The sequence below is a fragment of the Theobroma umbraticum genome, unplaced genomic scaffold (genome assembly GCF_002168275.2).
Source record: "Theobroma umbraticum cultivar Fairchild unplaced genomic scaffold, ASM216827v3 scaffold_1682.0, whole genome shotgun sequence".
NCBI classification, from domain to species: Eukaryota; Viridiplantae; Streptophyta; class Magnoliopsida; order Malvales; family Malvaceae; genus Theobroma; species Theobroma umbraticum.
Genome location: NW_018397290.1, coordinates 356,403 through 384,281, shown reverse-complemented (window position 1 = coordinate 384,281; position 27,879 = coordinate 356,403). Strand labels below are relative to the sequence as shown.

Here is a 27,879-nt window from a genome sequence, read left to right as displayed (position 1 = left end):
TTTGGCATCAAATTACTTTTATCCCGTTTCCATTTCCATCCATACAAATTGGAGTTATCTATAACGTTAACATATGAATTATATTGAGTGAAGAGCAGGTCAAGTCATGTGGGTTCCGTACTTGAATAATTAGCTGGAGAAAAGCAAGGGTCGACCATGGTGAAGAAAATTGGTGTTATTCGCGACATGCATGCATTTCACGTCCTTTCCTTTAAATATATTTTTTTGTTATCCAAAATTTATTCCTTCAGTCAAATTGCATAAACAAGTTGCTGAATGAGCATATCCTATCGTATAATTGAGTCAAAAGAAGAAATGACAATACATTCAACAACTCTTAGTCTTTCTGCAATTTGGACTCCCACTTTAGGCTGTCTCAATTTGCTATATTTTTCTTTGACATTGACCATAGAGTACATATACATATTTGCACTTGAACAATCCCGTGATCGGTTTTGAGTTCCTTTTGGAAAAAGGATTTGTTCGTAGTGCTTTCGAATTTGCCAAGGTTCCTTGAGTTTAACTAAATTCTCTGTTCAATCTTCGTGAAGAAATATTAATACTTGCATGAACTTGGATATACAATTTCGTAATAGAAGCACCATGTATGTTCTTGGAGTGAACATAAACATATTTTGAATGTTCTAGGATTAAAGGAAGAGAAAGTGGTAAAATATTCATCAAAACACACAAGGAGAAGGGTCTCAGTTTCTGTGAATTTATCCTGTTTATTTATTTTAAAATGTGATTAAAAAAGTAAGAAATTTTATTGTTATGAGCTCCAAGATATGAAGAGAGGAAGAAAGAAGGAGCAATTTAATCCTGAGGGACCAACTGAATTGGGTTAAGTGAATTCAATGGCACCAAAGTTTGAAGTTGGACAGTAATCGGCATTGGCTAAAACAGTGTGACCAATTGGAAAAGGTCGCCTTTATTGAACATGGAACCTGCTACCTGGTGACTCTGCCTCTGCCAAGTCCCACCAGACTAATTAAACCAATTACCAACCCTGCTGGTTTCTCTGCCTTCTGAATGTTGATTGGAGCACTCCCGAAAAGGTCAAGGAAAAATGAAAGCCCACACTGGTGATTGGGTACGATGAACCTGCATCACAACTAGTCACGAGCCTTAACCCTGATTGGCTGCCTAATCTCATTTTGAAGGCCTTGTTCCCCATGGTGAATGACATTACCATTATGATAACAAAACAAGGACCTCCTAAGTCAAATCAATCACAGCCCTTTTTAGATTTCCTCCAACTTATTCACCTCGGAAGCCACACGCCACATTACTACTCTATTGCTTTATTGATTTGGTTAATGCTACTACTATATAATTGTACTGCCTTGGAATTCTCATTGAAGGGCCCATGAATATATGCCTCTGCAAATACGAAAAAATTCTGCATGGGAGTCCATATTATAGGCCCATGGGCTCCTTTTTTCTTCGATTTTTCTTTGTTTGTTATTGTTGTTGTTGATTCAGCCAACCCCCTCTCCATTTTTTCACATAAACTCCACATCTGAAAATACCTTTATGCCACTATATGGCATTGATCATGCTCATCCCAACTCCCCTGTTTTAACAAGAGAAAGATCACATGGATGACAAATATTTGATAGAATTTCAATAGAAGAATCCGTGCAAGACTGTGCACTGAAAGTGGTTTCGGTATTTTGGACAGAATTCATTAATCAGGGAATTAGTGAAAGGCAAAAAGGGGTAAATTTTGTCCCAAATTAAGTGCGAGTGGCAATCTCTGCTGCAGCTTCAAAGATGCAATGGCGTTTAACAAGTTATGGGAAACTTTGGGGGCCTGTGACTATGGCATTGCCACCCAATCCATTAATTAAAGCTTTGGTTCCGTCCCACTCTGCATCCAAACCCTACTGTTTGCTAACATCATCGGAAAGAATTGTTTGAGGAATTGGGAGTGAAACAAAAAGCCCATATTACTCGAAGTTGCATGAGAAGAGAGATCATACATGGCCACGTCAAACTGCCCCCTCCCTCCAGCCCTGGTGTGCTTGATGTCCGGCGAAGCTCTGCCTAGGGTTTTACACTTTTTATTGTGGCAGCCGGATTACAACGTGACAACCCATGTGATTCCTCTGACTCCAATCTATCAATGAATGTGGTCCTCTTCACATGTTGAGAGCCATACACCACTTTCCATGTGGCGTCACTTCCATCATTTTCTTTTTTAAAATGTTTTCTAACACATGACATGGGCTTCTCCCTTTCTCCCCCCCACCCCCACTATTGGATCCCTCGTTATGTACTGACACAAACAATTGACTTTTTGCATCTTCATATACAAGTACGTTCATTCTGTCTCATCAAACAAATATATATATATATATAAAAGAACAATTCATAGAAACTTGCATTGCCCTATTCTTTTAGTATTGTTGCAATTACTAATTTGGGGTCTTCACCTAGAATATCATAAAGAAGAAGTAATCAAATTAAGAAGAGATTCAACAGGCATCTATAAGAGCATTAGAGAGGAGCAAACTGAAAAGATGAAGGTTTTTTGTTTGTTGGGAGTTGAAAGTTGAAACTTGAGAGATTCCAAGGGCTCAGCTCAATGGTAGAGCAGCATGTGGTGGGGATGAAGCTGATACAAGAGACCTCGGGTTTAGTGCAGCAAAGGGCAGGCAGCAGGTAAGCCAAGCATATCACTCTTTGCTGGACTCTCTCTGTCGAACGAGTGAGACACCACTTAGCAGCCCCCCTTGATTTTCACAATCAAACACAAACAAAAAACAAAAAGAAAATACTAACATTTCCAGTCTACAAACGCTTGTGTTTGCATTTCAGGATTCAAATCCCCCATATCTGAAACCAGCTAGCTTTGCTAACGCTAGCCCGCTTTTCCCGTTTGGAGGCAGTGCTGCTGCCTTCCATTCAAACTTATCTCGGTTCATCTTGCAATTAAGATTGCCTCATTCACCCATCTATCTTTTTACCAACATATCTCAATAGGTAGCTAAGGCTTTTGGGTATTGTAAAATAATACCTAGTCCTAGGACACTAAAACAGTAGTTAATTAGTAAGGAGTAACCTGTAAGATACAGGTATAGTAAGAGAAAAACAAAACGTACGGTTGGACACAATTCCTTAACAAAGTTGTTGGTTGGTGTGGGTGTTATTGTCCACCCTGGCAATGTTTGTCTTCTGAATAGGAGAAAGGAAGACGTGGCAACCGTACTAAGATCACCCCTGTACACCATATAATCCACCAAAGCCCTATTCACCATCACCTGCCCTATTCACTTCTTACTTTACTGAAATTTACCACTATATATCCTTTCATTCTTAATTAATTTTTAAGCAAAAAAAAAACAATAAAAATTAAAATATTCTATTCATGTGAACCATAAATTTTATTATAATATATTTTTAATTTTGTTCAATTTTAAATAAACAAAAATAACAAAATTGAAATAGGTCATTTGCCAATTGCCAATTGCCAATTGCCAAAGCATTGGCAAATCCTATTAATTATCTGAATCGACTCTCGGCTCTCCCGTGACGCCCTTTTATGTCTTCCAAGCATTTCAGATTACATGTTGCTTCGCACCCAATTAACCCTTTGTTTTCTTACACAAAAAAACTTTATTTTAAAAACATCTCGAAAAGAAAGGCAGGAATAATAAAATGAATTAGAGTTGTTACTCTGCATTGACAACACAATAAATAATTGGGGAATGACTTTGTGCTGAGTGTGGGAAAGCAGGTACGTCTGATCTTGACTTGCTGAGGGTACGTTTTCCTTCTGATCATTTAATTCATAAATGTATGATTGTCCAGTCATGTCATTTGCCTTCATTTTAGTCTTTACGACACTCAACATTTATGTTCTTCCTTGTACATAATATTTAATTAGTTTCCAGCCTCCCAGATTAAAAGAAGATAAAAAATATGTTCACGAGAAAGATGATCACAGTATTGATGGTACTATTTCGTGTTACGAGAAGAAAAATCATTGAAAAAGGAAATGTTGTTTTCTACTAAGCAAAGCAAATTGTAATACAACAACCCATTGAAGTTTTGAATGGAGATAAATACTTAAAATCATATACACCGCAAGTTCCATTACATGAACACAAAATTGGTGGCAGTCATGAGACTATCATCAATCCACCTAAGTCAGTAATGGAAATGCCCCATGCCAATTCTGATTGCGGGGAAAAGAGACCAAAAAAGGGAGAAAACTCCATCACTAGCTCGAATCAAAAATTAACCATACTTAAGCGAAGATTAATTAAACCATGAGCAACCCCAGTAGCACATAGTAATGAACATGTAGTGAGATGTAACCTAAACAATTTTTCATATTCTAATTTTTGATTTTTGAGTGACTGCCAAGATTGTTTTGGTTTTTTAAGAAAGAGGAGCCCTTTGGGGAGCACCCTTCCTCTTGTTGCCGAGGGAGAGAACAATGCCTCCAAGGAAACCACTGCCCTTTTTCTTCTTCCTCCCAACCTGGGTATCTCGTAGTGAGATTTCTGAATTGGCTACGGTGGTCTCGTTCGAACACGATGATCCTTTGTACTGCAAAGGGTCCTCTAGGATGGAGTTTGGAGTGATTTGATCGTCGTCAATGAGCTCGGGGCCGTCCACTCTTAACCCCTCAAATTGTGAGAATGCAAAATCTGATTCATCAATCTTGTGTAGAATGGTTGACAGATCCTCCCCTTGATCCGCCAAGTGATTCACCTGCGCATATACATTTTCACTAGCTAGTTACCAATTAAGCGGCATCAAGACAAGAAGAGAGGGTTGGTTGGTGGAATTAAAAGCAGGAGATGAGGGAGGGGAAGCCACAGTTTTAAGAAACTGTCAGCCGTGTTCTTTTTGCTATCACAACCAATTACGTGGGATTTATTGCAGGAGTTTGCAGCTAAATTAAGAAATAACCATAGCAAGAAATTTTCTAGAACTGCAACTAAACATGGCCTTAGAGCTTAGGATACACTCTTAGAAACAGTGAAGGGTGGGGGTACAGCTGCTGCTGCTGAGTCAAGAAAGAGAAGATTGTTTTGAAAAGAACAAACATTGAAGTAAGAAATGGACCTTGCATGAGAGAGAACAGAAGTGGAATGGCTCCTGGAGAATCCTGTCACAAGTTAAGCAAATGTTGGCAGAGCCCTTACATGACCTTGATTGGGGCCTCTGATTCAAGAATATCACTTTGGCACCATTTATGGTGTAGGGCTGCCAAACAAAGTAAAAGATAAAATACTAATTATAGTTTTCACATTTACAATTACTGTTTCTCTGTCATCCAGCATAATCAATATCATACGTTACTCCTCCTTCTACTACTTCTACTACAAAGCATAATTTCTGTTCAATTTTGCAAAATACCTGAATATAGGAACATTCAATAAGCTTTTCAAGATCTCCCAACCGAACCACATCGTGGTAGACATATCGTCTCACCTGTCACATGGCGCACATTTAGAACATACACAAACAAAAATAAATAAATAAAAGACATTTCCCGTAATTCAATTCAAAAATCCCCATCATGATCTGATTGAATTACCAATACTTTTCATGCCCAGAAGCCTCAAAGATTAGCACTAGTACAAAGCAATATAACTGAATTATGAATGAAAGTAACTTAACTGTAACTGAACAAGGTGAATTTGAGTCCTGATGTAACTAGTATTTTACAATTCATGGTAAATCTGATACCAGTAACTTGTGTCTCCTGCCATATTGGAATCTAGGTGAAATTTTAGGCAAGGCAACCAACAGATTTAGAAAAATGAATTTAGGTATGTCGAGAATAGTAAATTAGTAATGACCCTCTTTTCTTTTGTCAAAATAAAATAATGGGGGGAATTGAATTGAGAGAGATATTGGGTCAAACTTTCACTATCTTTGAAAGCAACAGCTGAGAAACCTTTGCAGAGAAAATGGATAAAAAAGAAATCTTCCACATATGGGAAACAAACCAAATCCAAAAAGTTGGAATCAAGGAAGCACATGATAAACCATTTCTAGAATGACACACCACCTTAAATAAAACTTTAAAAACCATAACCTGGAACAAGATGAAGTGAATTAGAGATTCTTGCAAGTAATTAAAGACTGATCAGCAAGTTTTAAGAAAATAATTTGCTGAAATGTAAATTAATATGCAACACAGCCCAGCAAACATAGATAAAATTTACTAATCTCAGTTGTATGCTACTACATATGTTTCAAGCAATAAAAATTAACGCTAACTCCGTAAGTTGAAAGATACAAAAGACAATTGCATGAAAAAAAAAAAGTTCTGAAGAAGGATAGACTAGAATATATCAGAAAAGGGTTTGAGTGAGATTTCAGTGAAGCACCAGAAACTATTGAAATCACAGACAGAAGAAGTACCATCAGTTATTATCAGCTTCCATCAGAAAATAAAAACGTGTTTCCTCAAGAGAGTATAGGGTCGAAAGAAAAGAAGAGAACTGTTGAAAAGCCAGGAATAAGCAGGATAATGAATTCAATTGCAGAATTGAAGCATAAAACTGTTTGAAAGCTAACTGAAAGGGAATTGTAGTAAAATTGTCTTCAACTTAAATAAAAAAAAAAGAATTAAAAGTAATTCCCTGTACCCATTGCATAGGTGCCCGTGAATTCTGTACAGAGGCTAGAACAGCCTGGGATTGTATCCAGAAAAATCTTTTTCTTTTTCGTGGTACAAGCATCCATACAGAATTCAAGAGTTAAAAAGAATTGAGGTCTGTAACCAGTGAAAAAGTATAAACAGAGAACTGATTTAGGAAACTAGGCTACAAAAAAGAAAGATTTGAAAGACAGAGGGGGAGAGAAGAGAACAGATATATATATGGTGCAATTTGTTGATTAAAATTGTTGAAACTTGAGGCTGGCAGGCATCAGAAACACTGAAAACAGAAACCGGGAAATGTATCTGTGAGCAGAAGACGAAGTAAGAGGGATAGAATTCAGAGAATTTCTCAGGTACCCACAAAAGAATTGAGGGTGACCAGCAAAAAGGAACTGGCTTTTGCAAAAGGCGAAGAATGAAACTTGCAGAATTATGTGGGATACATGCACAGTAAAAGTGAATAGTGAATAGTACTAGTATCATATGCGTTCAGTACTGGTGATATATATGCAAAAGATATTGAGTAGTGAGAACCTGAAGGAGAGGGTGAGAGCGATGAGAAGGGAGGCAGTGGGGGCAGATGCTAAGGCAACACAGCAAGCAAAAGACGTTCTTCTCGTTCTTCCTGCGACTCTCGTGGACCCCACAAACCCCAAAGAATGTCTCTGCCATCAATCCCTCTAGCCATGCAGGTTTCACCACCATTTCCATTAACTCTCCTGATCCTTCTTCTTCTTCTTGGCCAACAGGCAACAGTAACACCACCACCAGCACCACCACTTCTACTATCTAGCTAGTATTAATATAACAAAGTGCTAGTATTTTCGTCTCTTGCCATTATATAACTTTCTCTCTCACCCTCTGAAAAAGAATTCTAAGTTTTATATATTCAAAATTGGTACAGATTTTGGTTTATATAATTTGAGAGCTTTGTTTTATACCACGGAGAATATTGAAGACCCAATGCTCTAATGCTCTCTTTTAAATGTATATATATATATATATACTTTAAGAAGAAAATACAAAACTGAGTTTGTATTGGTAATATTTCTACATGCTCTGGCTATGTATACAGTGTACACACCCCACAGGAGGTTCCAGAATTATTGTCGTTTCTATCTATTTAGTCTCTATTCTCTAACAGATGTGGAAGAGAGAGAATGAGAGACCATTTTCTCATATTCCTGTCCTTCTAAAGACAACAATGGAGATTAACTGAGACAATTAATGGGAAAAAAATCCCAGAAAAAAACACAAGCAAAGCTGATCCAAGCAAGACTATACTAGAATTACACTGATCCAAAAACAAAATAAAAGAAAATAAATAAATAAAAGAAAGCAAAACATGCACTGCAGTAGTAGTAGTGCTCTGTAATTTTCGCGGAATAAAAGTTTAGAGAGAGATGGGCAGTGGTGACGTGGAATGATGGTAATGGCGGGAAGGCAGCCCACCAATCTGCACTCCCCTCTTTCTTTCTCTGCGTACGATGGTACTATACCCTACACATCATCCCTCCTCGGCCTTTGGCTTTTGCCAAAGCTATTCAGCCACCCCCCTCTCCTATTTGAGCACTCCACCCTCCTTCTCATTTTACCCAATTACCCCCCTCCCATGCTTCCGACAACAACCCGTCCGTCCGTGCTTTCTTTCTCATAATTTTACATTACATATTTTAACAAAAAATTAATAATAAAAATAAAATTAAATATTAAAAAAATTACTTAACAAGTGATATAAAATTATAAAATGAACATTAAAAGAGATATATTAATACAGACAGATTTTTGTTCCTTTACTCAAATCTTTGTCTCCCCACCTAAACCAATAAATGGCAAATTGACACCCTCATTTTTCATTCCATAAATAAATTTCCTTACCCTAATTTATTTATATTACAAAGTATTTATTTTAATTTTTATAAAAAATCAGAGAGACAGAAGGATTATAAAGGATAATAAATAATCAAACCTACCAACATCATTAATCAAATATTGGGTTTTGAATGGTGGTGGTTGTATGGCTGTGGATGGAAATATGGCATGTGAGCAAGATTAGTTTGTCTCTTTCGGCTTGAGGTATACAGTAACAGTAGCCTTTACCTCGGTTTTTAAGCTTTTGTCATATGATGAAAAAAATGTCCCTGGTCATGGTTTGGCCCAGTGTATAATGTTGCTCTGCCAAATTCCACCATTATTTATATTCATCGAACTGCTGAAACAACATTTTTCTATTTATTGATTGACTCAAAACACCAAATTGTAGTCATGGTCCTCAATTAATTTTGGGAGCTGTGTCCCTTTTTAATTCTTTTTTGAAATTATTTATTATTATGTAGTTCTTAAAACTCTCACCTTTTTACTGAAATTGGTACTGGATTATGAATCAGGTGCAACCCCAAAAGTGGTTTAATTGTTAAATATATATATATACATACAAAGTAAATGGCAGCACTGATGGATTAAAGTAAGAGGGGACACCAAGTTAGATATGAGGACAGCTAATTAATTGGGAGATTATCTTTGAAATTATCTCATGTCTGAATAATTAGGATGATTACCTTCCATGCTTAATGTGTTCAAAGGTTTAACATTTGGAAATTTACTTTGGGTTCAATTTATACGTTCCATGATAATATAAAATTGGATTATATTCATAGTCTATAAGATTTCATTTCAAATTTAAAGATTTTAAGATTTCCTCTTTACAGTTAAGATGAAGTTTTTGTACGAACATCTAATTTAAAACAAAAAGAACAGGTCATAATATTACAAGTTAATTAACTTTATTGAGAGTTTAGGCTTCTAGTTCCATGAAAATTGTACACTTTGCACGTGTGAGGTAATGTGCAACCAGTTTTCCCAAAAATTCTCTTCAACCATATTCCAAAATATTACAAACCATTCACTTTTAAATCATTAGAAACTAATTATTATCTTCCACCTAAGACAACATTATACCATGCCTTACACAAAAAAAAAAAAAAAAACATTGTAATATATAAATTGCTACTTGTCTATCATTTCCATTATGATCTAAAATTAATGTCACTTTTCAAAAGAAATTTTTGGTCTAAAATGCGTTTTACCAAATTGTATTTTCGATGAAATATTGATTTTTTTCAATGAAAATTTTGTCAGAAAAAAACAATCAATGTTTTGGTAGTGTGTAGAGACAGACAACTCCACAAAATTTTGTTTTACGAGACTCGTTATAGAATCAACGGAGTTATTTGACCATATGCTTGGAATTATTTGGCTAAGCTACGGTCCTTGTACGTTGGGATTTCTCTAGAGGACCTTAGCTTTCAGGCTTTCAGCTGTTTGCTCGATTTCGTCACAAAACAAAGGCTTAAATCAGTCGATATTACGAATAATATGCATCATGACACTGTATCATAAACAAATTTGTGATTGCTCATCGCTTTACCCTTGCTGCAGTTTGCCCAAGGATCGTGTTACAACCCATCAGGATTTGCTGACTCCAAGGAAGGGCCCTGGATATTTGTTCTTGGGCCAACATGCTCTCATGTCCGTAAGTTGGTCAAGTTCAAAGCCTAGCTCGTTTATCTGTGAGCCTGTGGCTCCATTGTCCGACATCCAAGTTCATTTTCTTGATGAGGTATTGGGCTTGGGCGCTGCCGCTGATGACATGCAATCCAGCATCCAGAATTTCAGATGCAATTCTCATTGTTTTGATTAATCAGTAAGGTATTCACATTCACTTGTTCAACTCACAAGAACCCTTCTGGATTTGTCGTAGTCAAGAAAAAGAACCAACCTAACCTGTAATTAGCTAGTGAATATAGCAGTCAAAATGGTAGTCAGCATTTCATCTTTTAGTTGCAACTATGGAATTATTCCAGGTTTTGCTATGGATAATGGAGAAAAGATTGAGTACGTACTCATTGTACATCTGATTAAACCGTCGGGCCGGGTATCAATTTCGAATTTGATAGGTGGACCTACTCTTAGTTGATACTGCAACATCACATGCTCTGTTTGCAATCAATTCTTTTCTCTTCATTGATCTGTTTCTGATACAACGCTATAGCTGCTAGCTGATCACTGAGTACTAATCTTCAGGTGCAAGCTGCTTCAAGAGCAAGCATGGAAGCTAGCCAGCCAGCTAGATAGCTGCCATATCTCTTCTCTTCTTGTTACCTGTTATGCGAACATCATTGCATAGTTTTATTCTTTTAATTTCTATATATAGAAAGATACCAAGAGTTTTCCACCCAGGGTAATATGTAAAACAAATGCATGCTTGCACCAAAATCCTTCTGGTGCTGCTCTCTGATCTTTGTGTTCAGGAACTTTGTCGGTGACTCTTTCCCAACCTACATATATAGATAATGTGCAATTGCATGGAAAAATCCCAAAAATGGAAAGAAATTTTATTTTAAAATCTGCAATAATTAGATATACTTTTTGATAGTATTGATTAAATATGTATATAAAGGAATTCAGAAAAATTCAGTAGTTATGAACTATAACTTTTAATAATTTTGATGTTGATGACTACCTTTTAATTGAGAGAATATCTATATCTATATCTATATATAAAGATGTATAATTGGGAATAGATTCGTAGATGTAATAATTGCAATTGAATGAGTGGAAATTTACAAGTCACAAGAAATTATGGATTACTTTGAATTAAAGATTAAATATAGAGCTACTAGGATTTGGCTCTGATTAAGACTGATTAACCTTTAAAGTTGATTTGGTCAAACACCATTGCGATTTGGTTTCCTTTGTAACAAAATGGAAAAGGATATGCCAACAGCTGTTAGATAAATTCGATTAACATAATGTTCAAATCAAGCATTATCAATAATTAAAAATATTCCTTTTTCGAGTGTCACCACACCAATCTTAACTGATTTTCAATCAAAAAATATTTCGGTGAAAATCCATTGAAAATATTTATTTCGACATTTTGTGAAAAATTTAAAAAAAATGTAATAAAATTAAAAGGGAAAAATTAATATAAATGAACAGAATTATAAAAGTAAAAATAATTATAATTAAATGATGACATTAATTACATGAGTGCATATATATGATAATAATATGGTATAAGGATATGAAGTGTTTGAATCATTGATTAAGCAATAGAACAAAGGGTGGCTTAAAACTAATCATTGAAGCAATAATTTTAGACATGTAATCCGTTTTCGATTTAAAATATCTAAAATAATATCAAAAAAAAAAATCTTACACTAAAATGGCATCACATTGAATTGAGATGATTATGGTCACAAGCTTTGATTGTAGTGGTTAACACCTTAGACAAGAAGATGGATAAATTTGGGCTACAAATCTTATCTTTTGAATCCCACATTAAGTATATTCCCCTATGAAACTACTCCTATATACAATTTTTGCATAGAGTTATATTTACTTTTATAAAACACACCCAAATATAGGGGAAAAATCTGATAAAAAGAAATGAAATGAACAGATGGATTGGTCTATAAAAGTATAATGCTCGGCATTGATGCGAAAAAAATAAATTAATAAAAAATAGAGGGATTCGATTGAACAAAAATGTCGGTCATTGTGGCTTTGGGAAATTCCAATGGGACAAGGTGACAAAACCAAAGATTAGTCAACATTTGGGAAATTTCAACTACCTTAAACAGTTAACATCCTCTACCCTTGTAAAAACATAGAATAAATATTTTGAGAAGTATTTTTATTTATGATTTTATCTCAAAAAGCAAAAAGAAATTGTGTTATCTTAGCCTAATAGGTTAATAAATAATCGGCGAAATTTTTAAAATTTTAATTTTTTTTGTCAAAATTTAAAAAAAAAACCCGAACATTTAATTTAAGAACTAAAGGGTGGGAAATTGGGAATGGAAAGGGGGGGCATCGACGACATTTACGTGCAATGTCCAGACTCCAGAAGTTGGTTGCTGCTTGATTCTTGTCTTGCTTTCCACTGTTGCTTTCCCTGTCTCCGTCTCTCTCTATAACCAACAATCCTGAACCAAACCACATACAGAGATCCAGCAACAACCCTTTCCACTACAAGGCAGCCTCACCCCAGATTTCCTTTTTTGTTTGTCTGCTCTAGTATAAATTCACACACCGCCAAAGAGGCAGCGAATGAGGGAACCGACGATGGTGGAGGGGATAGACAGCAACGCTGCAGCACCTGGAGCGCTGCCTCCGCCGACTTCACCCCCGCAAGCATTGCTCGAGAGGCTGAAAGATTACGGCCAGGAAGATGCTTTCGCGCTTTGGGACGAGCTCTCCCCTGAAGAGCGCCACCTCCTCGTCAAGGATATCGAGGTCAAAACATTTCCTTTTTAGATCTTTAACCACCGCAATCCTATAGCCCAATATTGCTTTCCTTTCAAAACAATCAAAAGCACCATTCTTTTTGGTTTTGTCTTGTAAAAAGATACTAATTTTGTTCCTTCCTTGTTTTAACTACAACGTCTTTCTTCGATTCGAACTCTTCAATTTCGCTCCTAAATCTTGTAATTTGCCACCAACTTTTGACTGAAATTCTTCAATTCCGAGCTAGTTCGAATCCAAGTGTTCAGCTTGGTGATTATAGTTTTGTCTTCAGCTGGAAAAACTTGAATAGAGCTAAGTAAATTTTGGGTTGTTAATAATTGAACTTTTGGTTTGTATGCTTCAGAGTTTGGATCTTTTGAGAATAGATCGGATCATTCGCTGCTCTCTTCGATCCCAAGGTTCGTCTATATATATGTATATATAGAATTAGAAATGCTTGGATTGCATTTCTTTTTATTAGATTTTTCCCCTCTATTTTGGTTATTTTTTTAAAATATGATTTTGTTTTTCTGGGGGGATTTTAGCACTGCCTTTGGCAGCAATAGAGCCAGTGCCCGAGAGTTGCGTGTCATCGGTAGAGGAGAGAACAATGGAGGAGAGGGAAAGGTGGTGGAAGATGGGATTGAAGGCTATATCAGAAGGCAAATTGGCTGTTTTGCTTCTATCTGGCGGCCAGGTATATTATCTGTCTGCTTTTTTTTTTTAAATCTTTTACAATGTAGATTTATTTTATACAATACTTAATGATGTGGGTCTTCTTTTTGCTTCCCTTTTGATCTATATTTTCTGTCTCACCAAGAAAGATTTAATAATAAAGTGATGTTATTACGGGTTCTTAGCTGAGGATTCCTTCTATCTCTGACCATAATTTTGGAATGATTTGCTTTTGGAGTGGTGCCCACATTAGACATTTTCCTAACCAATATGTTCACTTAATAATGTAAAAAGCAGAGCCCATAAAGTCTTTAATGGATAATCACTACTTAATAAAGGTAGGTATGATGTTGCTTTAGTGGATGTCTAGTAATGATAATTACTGATAAAGATATGTTAACTTTGAAAGTGGATGCTTCAATCTGTTTCTGCAAATAATTATTGTTTACTTAAAAGATGCTTTACAGGATTCTATACTTTTTTTTACTGAAAATGGGATCCAAATCTGCTTTATGAATAATAGATCCCGTTGTGTAACCCTTTTTAAGTTCCCATTTTACTGATTTTTTGGTGTTATCTCCGTATGATTGAAATGTATTGCAGGGAACTCGGCTTGGAAGTTCAGATCCCAAGGGATGTATCAGTGAGTATTTTTATTTGTTGCTGACATTATTTTTACCTTAAAAACATCTGTTGTTTATATTTTTGTGTTTTGATTTTAGATATTGGACTTCCTTCTGGGAAGTCACTTTTTCAACTGCAAGCTGAGCGGATTTTATGTGTTCAAAGACTAGCTGCACAAGCTATGAATGAGGGTAAACATCTTATCTATCTACTCTGTATGATTCTATTCTGTTTGTAGCTTATCCTCATGACTGGATATCTGCAGGTTCAACAGGTTCAGTGACAATACACTGGTACATAATGACTAGTCCTTTTACTGATGATGCAACACGCAAATTCTTTGAGAGTCATAAATACTTTGGTCTTGAAGCAGATCAAGTGAGATGGTTTCTTATTCTTTGATTTCCTTATGGTTTATCTTTTGTTGCTTTTGCTGACTTTGAAGTCTGGACTTGATGCAGGTTACTTTCTTCCAGCAAGGCACCATACCTTGTATCTCAAAGGATGGTAGATATATCATGGAGACTCCATTCAAGGTATGGTTTCTTTTTGTGAACGAGCTAATTTAGAGTGACATTTTCTTTTGGTTCAGTAAAATAAAAATTCAAGTTATAATTGGGAATCTCGGTGGACATATAGTTATATTCACCCTAGCAGTTTCAGAGCTTTTTTAAGATGTGTATCAAAGTCCTTAAGAGTTCTATTCACTATATAACTGATTCACATTTAGATATTGACAAATACTATTACATCATTGAAACTTCACTTTAGGGTTGATAATTCTTTTAAGGAATGCTGAAAGGATAGAACTTAGAAGTAAATTACCTGTCTGTAAGTTTTAGGAGGAAAAAGTTCTGATTCTTTTGTATAATTTGACAGCATTATTCCTGCTACACTATTCTCACAGAAGTATCCTTTTAATTGCATTAGCACTCAATGGTTTTCGTCCGGCCGAGTGTAATATTCTTTTATGTCACAATTTGCATATTATTCTAAGTAGCAAACTTATTCAAATGTGGTGGTTACATGAGTACCTTTTTTCACGCCAGGTAGCTAAGTCTCCAGATGGGAATGGAGGAGTATATTCAGGTATTTTCAAAATAATGCACAAATATGTAGTGTCTGCTGTTCAACAAACTAATAATTTGTTGTTCTATTGTGTGAAAATTTAATTGGATGCCTAATTTGTTGTTCAGCTCTGAAATCTTCAAGATTGTTAGAGGATATGGCCACAAGAGGGGTTAAATATATAGATTGCTACGGTGTTGACAATGCATTGGTGAGTTTGTTTGTCTTGCTTTATGTTGTTTGGTTAAGATTTTCCTTTATAATTCTTGTTTAAAGGGACAGTGATTAGGGTCTCGAATGCAGGTTCGTGTAGCTGATCCAACTTTCTTGGGATATTTCATTGATAAAGGGGTAACTGCAGCTGCAAAAGTTGTCCGAAAGGTAGATAATGTTCTCAATGTTCATGCATATCTGAGAATTTTAGTTGCATCATTGCTTAACTCTTTTGACTATTTTATCTATATTTGAGAAATGGTATTAGGCTGGGTTGCAACAGTTCAAAGCTTTTTATTAATCTGTCTTGTTTTCTAAACTACCAGTGAAATACTTGAGTAGTGATATCTCTTTAAGCTTTCTTTGGGTATTGCAAATAAATATGAGGGAAAAAAACAACAGAAAGAAAACAGATAAACAAAAAGAGTGATTCATCTGATTTGCAGTTGATGAAACTTCATTGGTAGTGAATCATGAGCATGATATTGATGTTGAAAATTCCATTTATGGAGCTCTGCTTTGTCTTTTTGAATATGTAGGAATGATTGTGCCTTCCATTTGTTTATCTTTTGTGGCATATGTTGCACTTACCTGTTGTGCTTTATCTAACTTACCCCTATGTCATGTAATATATTAACGTGCTAATTTTTCCATGAATTATGCAGTACCATGTTTAACTCTACCTGCAGAATGCCAATTCCATGATGGCATGTTACTGCTTTATCTTTTTTATTTTTCTTGTGTAAACTTGTGGAACTTGATATTGTTATAAAGCTTAATCCTTTTAAGGTTTTATATTGTCTTAATTTCTTCTAGTACTTTGGTTACAGGCGTATCCCCTGGAAAAGGTTGGTGTTTTTGTAAGGCGAGGTAAAGGTGGACCTCTTACTGTGGTTGAATACAGTGAATTAGATGCTTCACTGGCTTCTGCAATCAATCAGCAAACTGGACGTCTTCGTTTTTGCTGGAGTAATGTATAGTCTTTTATCACTTTGATGAAATATTGCTCGCTTTTGACTTTATCTGGAATATGTGTGCAATAAAATATGAAGCTAAATATGCGTGATTATATATCTTATGCTAATAACTATATGCTTTTCAGGTGTGCTTGCACATGTTTACTTTGGATTTCCTAAACCAAGTGGCAAATGGCCTTGAGAAAGACAGCATGTTAGTGATGTTATTCCTTCCCTCAAGATACATATTTTGATCTGTTCTGTCTTTTACTTAAGCATTACTTTGTCAATTACTGTTTTTAACACGTTCCTACTTAACCTTAAAAGGATATTAATATCTAATTTGTTATGACTGCAGTTACCATCTTGCAGAGAAAAAAATTCCTTCCATTCATGGTTATACTATGGGTTTGAAACTAGAGCAGTTCATATTTGATGCATTTCCATATGCTCCTTCAACTGCTCTGTTTGAGGTGAACGCTTCCCCTCCCTTCTTTTTCTTGATCCAACTGATTTCCCTTTTATTTTCTGATCTTTTTTCACTGTATACGAGAAATGCAAGAAGGGATTAATTACTCATCTAATTGTTTGTGTTTCCAAAAATGCAGGTATTACGAGAGGAAGAGTTTGCACCAGTGAAAAATGCCAATGGTTCAAACTATGACACTCCAGACAGTGCAAGGCTGCTGGTTCTGCGACTGCACACTCGTTGGGTAGTTGCTGCAGGTGGCTTCTTAACACATTCAGTGCCGCTATATGCAACTGGTAAGTTCATAATTAATTTTGCATACTCTTTAATAGCAACCTCTATTAACGTTAGTTTTTTTTTTTGGATCTCTGAGTGGTTGATGGTGTATCGTTTGCCTTCTCTCATATATTTATGAATCCTTGACATATTTATGATGAAACCAGGTGTGGAGGTATCACCACTTTGTTCTTACACCGGAGAAAATCTAGAATCCATATGCCGTGGAAGAACATTTCATGCACCTTGTGAAATCGCATTTTAGTTTTGACTTATATTCTTGATTCGTGCAGCCTACTTGGTTGAACACGAGTACAGTCCATTGCATGGCATGGATGTATTTGGATAAATGGTGGTTCAAAATGCTAATGTACGAACCAAAGGTTTTGCAATATTTCAGGCTTGTGATTATATGCCATCCATTATCATTATTTACTAGTGCTACAATAATGCATCTGTCATTCTCACGTTTGTTTTGACTATCATTTGTCAATTCATAGATTCCTCTTCAGAACTCGAATAGGGTATTTCACCATTTGAACAGTTTTCTGTAACTCTGCTTCATAATCGTTACCCTTTTTGTGCAATTTGCACGTTAATGTTGTATGCAGAAAGAGCCTTATTCCTTGTAGGGGGAATCAATATTTGCAATGCAATGTATCGCGGTTTATATCAACTTGTAAAGTATTGTTTGTTAGAATCTATTGAACTTTAAGAATTTGTTCCACAAAAAACATCATATACGTTGAAAATGATTTGAACACTTAATTATTTAAGTCACTCTTCGACGGCATCGACTCTCTTCACCTTTTAACTTTGAAACAGTTGAGCGAATCTCACGTCCCTGAAGAAACCCCACCCCTCATTCAAAACGCACGAAAATTGCACCCCTCGGGCTGATTTGGACTAATTTCGTCCACCAGCCTAGAAGGTTTGAATCGTGGTCAAGCTCAGATAAAGCAGGGCTGCAGCGTGTCGTTAGCAAAACTAACATTTGAATTTGTATCGTTCATTTTGTAACAAGTTACGTAGCAAACCGTCAAAAAACATTATTAAATTTGCAAAGTAAATTTCCTTCAAAATGGTAAATTTTTCATTTTCTTTTGGCCAGCACTAGCAGTACATTGGCGAACATCCCAGTGTTATTGGTGCTCTTCAATCATTGGCTTGAGCCGAAGAATTTGCAGTGGCCTGATCCAACCCTTTAGCCATAATCATAGATCCATAACAAAAGGGTCCTTCAAAACAAATATTAATGCTTCTATGATGGGAAATGCTTCCGGCATGATAAGAGGGAAAAACGAACCACTGAAGGGAACTTCTACATACACACTATTGAGGAATGCATGGTACCTTTAATCATTGCGCAGAATACCCGAAACATACAATTTCACATAAAGAATGACATAGGATAAGTTATTGGTATGCTCACAATTATTTCTAAGGGACAAGAGAGTAATGTGGAAAAGTATCGTGGTGCTTGTTCAATGATAGGGTGGTACACCGACCAGGGGCTGCATCCCAGCCAATTGATGCTGGAGGAACCTATATACTGACTCTGTTGTTGTAGAAGCTATTCGAACGACTACACCAATTCCCTGAAACAGATGGCACAAACATTTCCTTATTCTTCACTATCAAGCTAATCTATTTATGTGAAGGGCAGCAGGTGCCTTGAAATTGGAAACTACTTGACATAGAATTTTCAAATAAATCAACAAAAATTGAGAAGATGGAAATATGAGTTAAAAAATATTGCATCTCTCTCTTCTCTTTTCCAACCCAACCCTCTAGTTCGCTATTGTACTGCACTGACATCAAAGTCAAATCTCTCTCTACCTGCTTACAGAGCAGTATCACTTCTGCTTGCAATCTTGTTTGTGCACACAACAGCATTATTTACGGCTTTGAGGGTTAGGGGGGTTATAACAAGTAAGCATGACTTCAATGCAATAACAGCAATTGCACTGTAGTGTAGCATCTAGATCTAATGAAAGTACCTTTGGACCAAAGACACTGCAAGAAGCAATAAAAGCTGGCCTGGTCAAACAATTATCTGAGTTTGTTTTAGCATGGTGCCCCAAGCTAGTGGAAGGAATGTGCAATTGCTGAGACATCATCCTCTTCACATTTTCTTGAACTTGGTCTTGAACAAGCTTCAGCTTTGGGCTACAAAAATGTTCATGTCACAAAACTCCTTTCGGCATAAATGAATTTTATAAAATCATATCAGCAAAATATAACACACATTAAAGTATATACCCATAGATTATGACCATTGCAATGACTTGGTAGTCGTGCATGCGTTCTGCTATATTGGCAGGGCTAGATTGTTCTAGCAATACCTATGATTAAAAAGAAAAAAAACCGAAAAGTATGAGGCAAATCAAGACAAAGTTCTACGAACTCGTGTCAAAAACTTGATTTCTACAAAATCAGTAAGATAACTTGTTAGAGGAAAACATTGATGAAGGAAAACACAATAAGAGAAAGTCATAGACAAAAACATAATTTATCAATGAAGCTATTTCTTAAATGCATAAGTATTAGAGACCATTAATAGATTGGCATTATGACTTGCAGTAGCAATGAGAATATTACGGTGTCAAGAAATACAGGTTGATTGCCTTCAGAGAATATATGGTTGGTGCTCCTGTAAAGTTCAAAATCCCATTTTTCCCCACTTTCATGACGACCACTGGTAAACCAATCAACAATGACCAAACTTGAGTCGGAAACCACTCTAAAGACCTGTTTCTGAAAATATCTTGCAGTGGAAAAACATGTGACCGGATCTGGAATGACTGCAAATAGAGCACCACTCCCAATTCTTGCCTACTGCATAGCAAAACAAAAATTAGCCATTGTCACTACAAGCATTCATCTGAACATGGTCAAAATGTAGAATCTTTTTATCAAATGTCTCCCAAGACTATTATTTTAAAATAAATTTGTGATTGTGCATCAATCTGCTTATGCATCTTGGGTAAGCACTAAAGAAGGATAGTTACCTCTAAGACTTGCTCAGAACACTTAGAGCCCGAAGATTTGTAGACCTATACCAGAACAAAAGTGATACCATGTCATTTTTTTTTTAAAAGGTGATACCATGCTAATAAATCAATTCAGTCATAATCCAATTTGTAGCGAATCCAAAGACTAGAAGATAAAGATCAAACCTTTGTAGAGGCTTGGGTAGTAAGGACAGCAGTGCAGCCATCTCCAATTGTAAATTCAACTGAAATAGAATCTCCCTAAGAGAGAAAGTGAAGCACATATTCACAACCAAAAAAAGAGAATGAAAGGAAGAAAGCTATGATACGAAGATTGATGATTGACTTAAGTGAGCATACGGAGACAATGCCACCGCCATAAGTGAGGCTGTAAATCCAGACAGCATCGGTTTCGGAAGGACCCACCTGAGGAATCATCAGCTTCAGTTCAGAGTTGGGAGATGAACGGTACACATAGGAATAAACAACCACATACATCATCTAATGTAAGGGAAAAGAAAGAACCTTTCTTGGGATAATGAACTTTAGGGGATACTTTGAGAAGCTTCTTGTCACAGTTGATTTTCCTCTCACCTTCTCCACTACGACCTTTCCCTTCTCCATTTCTTTCTCCATTCTCCACCAACTGCTTCTTCTACTCTCTCCGTTACTACTTCCCATAAGCAATATAAGTAATACAGGCTCATTGGGCTCCCCTAAAACTAAGACCCAATATCTTGGTGGGTTGGCTGCCTTTTCTTTTTTCCAGCTAGGAGGCCCAATCAAAGGTAAAGGAAAATAAAAAGGCCCAGAAGAGCAGCAAAACCAATCCCTCTCTTCTTCCCCGTCTCCATAGGGTTTTATCCCTGTACTGTATCTCAAAGAAAAAGGCTTCAGGGTTGTATTCTTGCATCATTTCATTTGCAGCTCATTTGATCCAGTTGAAGGAAATGAGCTTGGTTTTAAGATTAAGGCATCATTTACATAATGGATTTTTTTGCCGAAAACCCTTTGAGTCTCAGATTGTAACTCTCACTGCTTTCAGCTCAAACAGATTTTCTCGAAATTTTAGTCAACCTGCAAAGCAAGAACAGGAAGACGAGGAAGAAGAAGTTGAGATTGATCAGAGGAGACTCCCAGCCGACTATGACCCTACTAATTTCGATCCCACCGAACACCGTAGTCCTCCGACGGAGCGTGTTTGGAGACTCGTTGATGAAATCTCTGGCCTTACTTTGTCTGAAATTGCCGAGTTGGGGTCTATTATAATGAAGAAGCGTGGAATGACTGAGCCGCCAACTGTGGGAGTTATGAAGGCTAGTGCTGCTGCTGGCTTGGCTGGAATGGCAATGAAGGCGGCGGGTGGCGGGGCCGCCGCTAAGGAAGAGAAAAAAGCGGAGAAGACTGTTTTTGAATTGAAATTGGAGTCATATGAAGCTGCTTCAAAGATTAAAATAATAAAGGAGGTTAGGAGTTTTACTGATTTGGGTCTCAAGGAAGCTAAGGACTTGGTTGAGAAGACGCCCGCTGTCTTGAAAAAGGGAGTCTCAAAGGAAGAAGGTGAACAATTAATTGAGAAGATGAAAGCTCTTGGTGCTAAAGTTGTTTTAGAGTGAACATTAGACGAGAGGGATAGCAACAGGTACATTTGGTTTTCACCTTGGGATTTTTATGGATGTACTTGTTGTTTCTTAGGAAACTACAACTTTGCAAATTCTTAACAGCTAAAGAGTGATGTACCCAAATTTCATTCTCTTACTCTGTTGATCTTTTGAGCTTATCAAGTTGGAATTTTTTTTCTCAACAAATGGCCACAATATGTGGAAAATCATTCCATCTTTATTTCTTGAAGAATAATTTATATGATGGTTGATTATGTTGCTTAATTCCTTTCAAAATGCTTACTTGATGGTTATCCATCTTTAATTGTAATACAAGTTTCTTGCTTTTTTGGCCCTATTCTTTTAGTTCTGCATCAGCTATCCAGTAAAATTCACTTCAACTGTTAATCATCTGCTGCAGCTTCTGGGCCTGAGATGATGCAGTGAAAAACACTGGAGCATTCTCCAAAGTTGTGGATGGTTTGGCTGAGATTTATAATCCTCTGTTGATAAGGACAAATGCTCTGATACTCCTGGGGGAAGATGGTAACCCTGATATCATACTAACATGATATTGAATTCTATTTCGTCTGGTGACTTCTCCCTGTTGTTTCTTAGCTCCCCTTGTGACCCAATGTTCTCTTTCTTTCCCCTTGTAAGAATTTAGAAGAAGCGTTATTGAAGAATCAATTGCAAGAACATACTTCAGTTATAAGACTTGTTCCTGAACCAATGATGAATATTTAAACATTGAATCTGTCTAGTAGCAGGATTTAATGCTTCCTTCTATAATGTGCCTTGTGTACTTAATCCAATGACACAAGGCTACATTCTGTGTTTGAAATATTCATAGATGGTACTAATCTTCAGATAGTAGTCAGATTATTAATTAAAAGTAAACTTGAAATGGAAGAATTGGGACCAAGAATATGCAGTTGTGAATATGTGATGTAGTCTGTGTTATTGCCACCGACAAAAGTGCCTAGCTTTTTATCAATGATCTGGTGAAACTTTGTGAAAGGCTAGTTTAATTTGATTGCTCTTCGATCATGCTTTTATATTTATATGGTTGCATTCCTTCATTGTATATTCTCGAAGAAAAATGATTGCGGATGTCCGGCCAAGAATTGCTTAATTAACACTGAACTAGGTCAATGAAGAATGCGTTGCATAGACTCATGGCTGAAGCAGACTGAACTTGAAAGTCTCCCAAATTTTTGCCCAAGGGGATTTTTCTTTGAATTCAATAGGAGTAATAAAGAAACTGATTAAGCATTTGCTGGTTTGAGTATCTTTCCAGTTCACTACTTCACTATGAATCTGTGGTAACAGAAACTTAAAGAATGAGGGACATTTAAAAAGGAGAGAAAGATGGGCCTCAGAATTTTGCCATTAAGGTCAAAGTGTCAGGGGCTTTGGACAATCTAAATTAAGCTCTCATTCTCTATTATTTTGCAAACAAAGAACAGCAATAGAGGTCCAGTACAAAACTGCAGGATCAACTTCAAAAATTTAAATATAAACACAACATTTCTTATGCTGTGAATATACAGTCATATAAATTGCACAACAATGTGGCATACTCATGCATCCTCCCGCAACTACAGTCTTCCCCATTGGAGCTAGGCTGAAGCATGAGGATGAACCGAGGCAAAATGGAGACTGCAAGTATCAATGCCTAAAGTGCCTCACATTGGTGAAAACTAATGAAACTCCATACTTGTTACAACAGTCCACGGCATCCCCATCTCTAATGCTCCCACCAGGCTCAGCAATGACTCCAATACCACTTTCGCAAGCTTCTTCCACTGCATCGTTCCAAGCTGTTTATAAAAAGAACACATCATTGTTAACAAACAGATTATAGAGGCTTTTTGCTAATTCTTGGTCTACATTCAGCTTAATATATGTTGAGGAATCATTCCTCCATTGCATGCCTGCAAGCATGGCCATTTACTTCCTAACATTCTCCACTACTTACTTGCTTAACTTACAAGCAAAATATGATTTTTTTTAACAACATTAAAGTGCAAAAGCTTTCAAAGGTAATAATTACCAAATGGGAAGAATGCATCACTAGCCAAAGCAGCTCCTTTGACCTCATCTCCTGCTTTCCTCAAAGCTATTCTCAAACTCTCCAGACGGTTTGGCTGGCCGCTTCCCATACCCAACATACGATTGTCCTGACAAATGATGTCAAGGGTTAGAAGATCTTACAACATTATGCCTTTCTTTTCATGGCTACTTTGTCCCAACGTTTTTTAGAAGAGGGAGGAGAACTATTATCTAAAAGAATCTGTGCCAACAAGGTCATTTAAGCACTGGTTTGACCAGAATTTTGGACATCCTAGCAAAAGATAAAATACAAACCTTTGCTATTACAATAGCATTGCTTTTGACATGCTTAACACATAGCCATGCAAATTCTGCATCACGAAGCTCACTATCTTGTGGCTTCTTCTCAGATACTACATTGAACTGAATATCTTCGGGGGTCAAGTCATCTGAATCCTGGGCTAACCAACCACCACCAACTTGTCGAAGTGAGAGCTTTCCTTTCTCATTCCTCTTTGCCTCAAGGATCCTCAATGTCTTTGATTTTCCAAGGAGGATCTCAAGCCCCTTCTCTGTATACTTAGGAGCCACAACAATCTCATAAAACATCCGAGTTTCACCATCTGTTGGGCTTCGGAACTCTCGGATCTCCCTAGCAAGAGCCTAAAAGCCAAACAAAGTAAGCAATCAAAATGTGTCTATCACTCTTATCTTGATGTTGAGGGTAGCATACAAATAAAATGATATTCAACAATCACACACCCAACATATAGGAATATAATGGCAGCACAACTCCATATAATGCTTCCAAGAAGCTTGTTAACTTACCTCATCTACTTCTATGTTGAAGGCTACAATTCCTCCAAACGCACTCACTGGATCTGCTTTCACAGCCAGCCTGTAAGCCTCAAGGATATCATCACGAGAAGCTACCCCACAGGGATTTGTGTGCTTTACAACCACACATGTAGGGTTCCTAAACTCCGACACGCAGTTCCATGCGGCATCAGCATCTAAATAGTTATTATATGACATTTCCTGTACCAAGATAAATAGAATTAAGGATATGCCATGGAACAAAACTGACAAGCAAACATAACACAGGCTGAGACCTAAAATGGAAGAAAAAGAATAAAAATCATCATACTCTAATTTGTTGAGGCTTTTGAGTCCACAACTACAAATCTAAAAAAAATAGCAATGCAAAAAGACACCTTTTAGAAATAGGCTACAATACAAATTCTAGCAGGCTTTGTATAATAGAAGAAAAAATATTGTTGTCACAACACAATATGGAAAGGCGGAAGTATGGCAACTGAAAAGCTTCATATTCCTTCACTGAATTTATCAACAGAACAAAGCTGCATAAAATAGTAAAAGCAAATACTTCCTTGGACAAGAAAAGGTAGGAAGGAAAAACATGCCAGTTAATTCAGTGTTTCATCCATTCTTTAAATTATTCGCAAGCATAAACAATCACAAGATCACAGACTCAATCCATCTCACCTTCCCATGGTGTTGAATAGCTGTTGCAATACCACCAGCATTGATCTCAGAGAGACTCTTGTCAATGTAAAATGCAGCCTTCTGATGAGGATTTTCACCATATCGAAGTGAACTTTTGAGGGATAATGGAAGTGTCAAGTTGGGAGGGAATTTATCTTCCAACAGATAAAGAATTTTGTCAATCAAAATTGTAATGATTATAGATAGCACTAGAAAAACAAATTGAATGAGTTTGTCACATTGCTTTTTCAAAGAAGACAATTAAATTGTTCCCTTATTATTTCATAGTATATTTGGTTAGTCAGCCCTCAGCTTAAAGCATCAGAAGTCTCATTCTTTTCTTCCAAACATCATCAAATGATTAGAGACCATTTCCAGAAGAATGACCAAATTTATATTTTGTAGCTAAACTTAAGTAAGAGAATACCTCCCACAGTTTGTTTCCAGAGCCACTCTGAAACTGCAGAATCATAAGAAGCAACATGCTCAAAAGCCTTCCAAGCAAGCTTTCTCCGGAACTGTTGATCATCCTGACTGCCTTTGAGGTATTCAAGGAGTGCAGGATAGTCTTGTGAATCAACAACAACCAAGACATCCTTGTGATTCTGTTTAAACGAATGTGTTATTTGCAGTACAAAATAATTAAAATAAAAAATGCTTAACCTATTCAACTTGAGTTGCCCTTCACCACCAATGTGTTTCAATTACTTGTTCAGATTTGCTTTTTTATCAACTTGGTAATGGATAAAGACTGTTTATTGGAACATGAAACTACATGAAATCAGTTCCAGTTAATACACACTTGGGGCCGAGAAATACAGCAAAAGCGTACAACTTCACTACTAAATCATTAACAATTACCTTCGCAGCAGCTCTAATCATGGCAGGGCCACCAATATCAATATTCTCTATGCCGTCATTAAATTCAATTCCTCCGGTGGCAGTAACTTTATCATAAAAGGGATACAAGTTCACAACCACCACATCAAATGTACCTGAACAGAAACTATTTTAGCTAAAAGACTAAAAAAAAAAAAGAGAAAGGAAGATAAAATGGTGGGAAAAGAAGTCTTTATAAATAAAAGAGTTTCACAAGTTTAAAACTTACCAATTCCATGCTTATTAAGAGCTTCCATGTGATGTTTTTGGTCTCTTCTAGCAAGAATACCACCATGTATGTGAGGATGTAAAGTTTTCACACGACCATCAAGCTGTAAAAGACACTACAGTTAATCTCCAAACTTAATCACCTTCAGAGCTGAAATCAAGGCACACTAGTGATGACATGAAATCATTAGGAAAGTATGGTGATCAATCATTAATAGAGAAGATAATGAGTTGCTTTGACTTCTTGCTCAAGTCTCTTTTATCTCATTTTCCTACAACAAATTTATTAGCAAAACAGCTACAAGCATCATAAATTATCAGTGAGGATGTCATAATCACTTGATTCAGTTTTCCCCCTTAAATGGTCCTAGAAGCTGTGACGAGGACATGCTATATAAAAACAAAACTATTTAAGCAGGACAGGACGTCACAGAATAAGAACCAGCTTACCATTTCAGGGAAACAAGTAAGCTGCTCCACTTTGGTTACAGGGACACCAGCACTTTCCAAGGCAGATGCAGTTCCTCCAGTCGAAACAATTGTGTACCTATAATTTTAAAAGAAGCAAGTTCAAACCAAATTGGCTTCAAAACTGCAGCTTTACAGTTTCAAAAGAAAAAAAAAAAAAACTGCTTCTTTACATTTTACACTGATAATGATTACACAGACCCTACCAACTCCAGTTGAAAAAGAAGAACAAAGAAAAAGCAACAACAGTCCATAGCAAACAATGCGTAAAAAATATGAAAATATCCAAAAAGAAAAAAAGGGTGTCATTTATTTACCCTAATTCTTGAAGGCCATTGCCAAGAAAGGCCAGGTCCTTCTTGTCGGACAAAGATATCAATGCTTGCTTATTGCCTGACAGGGAGCAGAAAAGCCATAAAAAACCATCTCCTTTTTTTTGTTAAAAAAAATATTACATTAGGGAAAAGGGAAGGCAAGTACAGTACCGGGGGCAGAGGACTGCGGGTCGTGTTTTGGAACAGCGAGGGTTTGCGAGTCAGCCATGGCTTTGGTTGAAACAGAATTGCTGGAGCGTAGCGATAGAAAACGAAAGCGACCGCAGACAATCGAGTGAAACGAAGGAGAAGGAGAGGGAGAAATGAGAGTATTCCTTTGGAAGGCGCAGCGAACGGTGTTGAGAGTGCTCTCCGCGTGGGCAGCGTTGGCGGCGGTGGTGGCGGCAGTAGTAGAAGAATAAGCAGCTGCCCCAAACATCTCTCTCTTTCTTTTGTTTTTGTCCCACTCCCACACACTCTCTCCTTAAATAGTGGCAGTAGAATCTTCTATCATTTCTACCGCTGTTTCTTATTTTTCATTTTATTTTTTTCTTTAACATTCATGGTCTTATTTTTCGGTTTTAGTAATGGCTTGTTTGAATCGTAATCAACGTATCTAGAGCAAAAATTTT

The 27,879-nt window shown here is 36.6% G+C and overlaps 5 protein-coding genes across 5 annotated transcripts; 2 read left to right on the top strand and 3 right to left on the bottom strand.

Moving 5' to 3' along the window:
* Positions 1-4,021: 4,021 nt before the first annotated feature.
* Positions 4,022-7,560, bottom strand: LOC110428699 (PLATZ transcription factor family protein). Its single transcript, XM_021444604.1, has 4 exons — positions 7,166-7,560; positions 5,377-5,451; positions 5,083-5,223; positions 4,022-4,725 (listed from the first exon to the last, which is right to left on the bottom strand). The coding sequence occupies exons 1-4, from the start codon at positions 7,340-7,342 to the stop codon at positions 4,390-4,392; spliced, it is 729 nt and encodes a 242-aa protein (XP_021300279.1). The 5' UTR covers positions 7,343-7,560; the 3' UTR covers positions 4,022-4,389.
* A 4,923-nt stretch (positions 7,561-12,483) lies between these two features.
* Positions 12,484-17,854, top strand: GLCNAC1PUT2 (N-acetylglucosamine-1-phosphate uridylyltransferase 2). Its single transcript, XM_021444517.2, has 15 exons — positions 12,484-12,931; positions 13,287-13,341; positions 13,468-13,619; positions 14,201-14,240; positions 14,320-14,412; positions 14,487-14,599; positions 14,683-14,757; positions 15,271-15,310; positions 15,418-15,500; positions 15,593-15,670; positions 16,333-16,476; positions 16,605-16,672; positions 16,817-16,931; positions 17,067-17,223; positions 17,371-17,854. The coding sequence occupies exons 1-15, from the start codon at positions 12,746-12,748 to the stop codon at positions 17,466-17,468; spliced, it is 1,497 nt and encodes a 498-aa protein (XP_021300192.1). The 5' UTR covers positions 12,484-12,745; the 3' UTR covers positions 17,469-17,854.
* A 420-nt stretch (positions 17,855-18,274) lies between these two features.
* URED (urease accessory protein D) lies at positions 18,275-21,019 on the bottom strand. The gene is made up of 8 exons (XM_021444519.1): positions 20,722-21,019; positions 20,557-20,622; positions 20,383-20,457; positions 20,215-20,259; positions 19,805-20,038; positions 19,466-19,548; positions 19,204-19,372; positions 18,275-18,801 (listed from the first exon to the last, which is right to left on the bottom strand). Exons 1-8 carry the CDS (start codon positions 20,875-20,877, stop codon positions 18,688-18,690), a joined length of 942 nt encoding a protein of 313 aa, XP_021300194.1. The 5' UTR covers positions 20,878-21,019; the 3' UTR covers positions 18,275-18,687.
* LOC110428636 (ribosomal protein L7/L12 domain-containing protein) lies at positions 21,017-22,729 on the top strand. The gene is made up of 2 exons (XM_021444520.2): positions 21,017-21,838; positions 22,219-22,729. The coding sequence occupies exon 1, from the start codon at positions 21,147-21,149 to the stop codon at positions 21,810-21,812; it is 666 nt and encodes a 221-aa protein (XP_021300195.1). The 5' UTR covers positions 21,017-21,146; the 3' UTR covers positions 21,813-21,838; positions 22,219-22,729.
* A 493-nt stretch (positions 22,730-23,222) lies between these two features.
* On the bottom strand, positions 23,223-27,730 carry LOC110428623 (AICARFT/IMPCHase bienzyme family protein). Its single transcript, XM_021444503.2, has 11 exons — positions 27,419-27,730; positions 27,251-27,326; positions 26,916-27,012; positions 26,467-26,569; positions 26,220-26,353; positions 25,786-25,963; positions 25,359-25,513; positions 24,681-24,890; positions 24,168-24,515; positions 23,854-23,980; positions 23,223-23,620 (listed from the first exon to the last, which is right to left on the bottom strand). Exons 1-11 carry the CDS (start codon positions 27,684-27,686, stop codon positions 23,469-23,471), a joined length of 1,848 nt encoding a protein of 615 aa, XP_021300178.1. The 5' UTR covers positions 27,687-27,730; the 3' UTR covers positions 23,223-23,468.
* Positions 27,731-27,879: the final 149 nt, after the last annotated feature.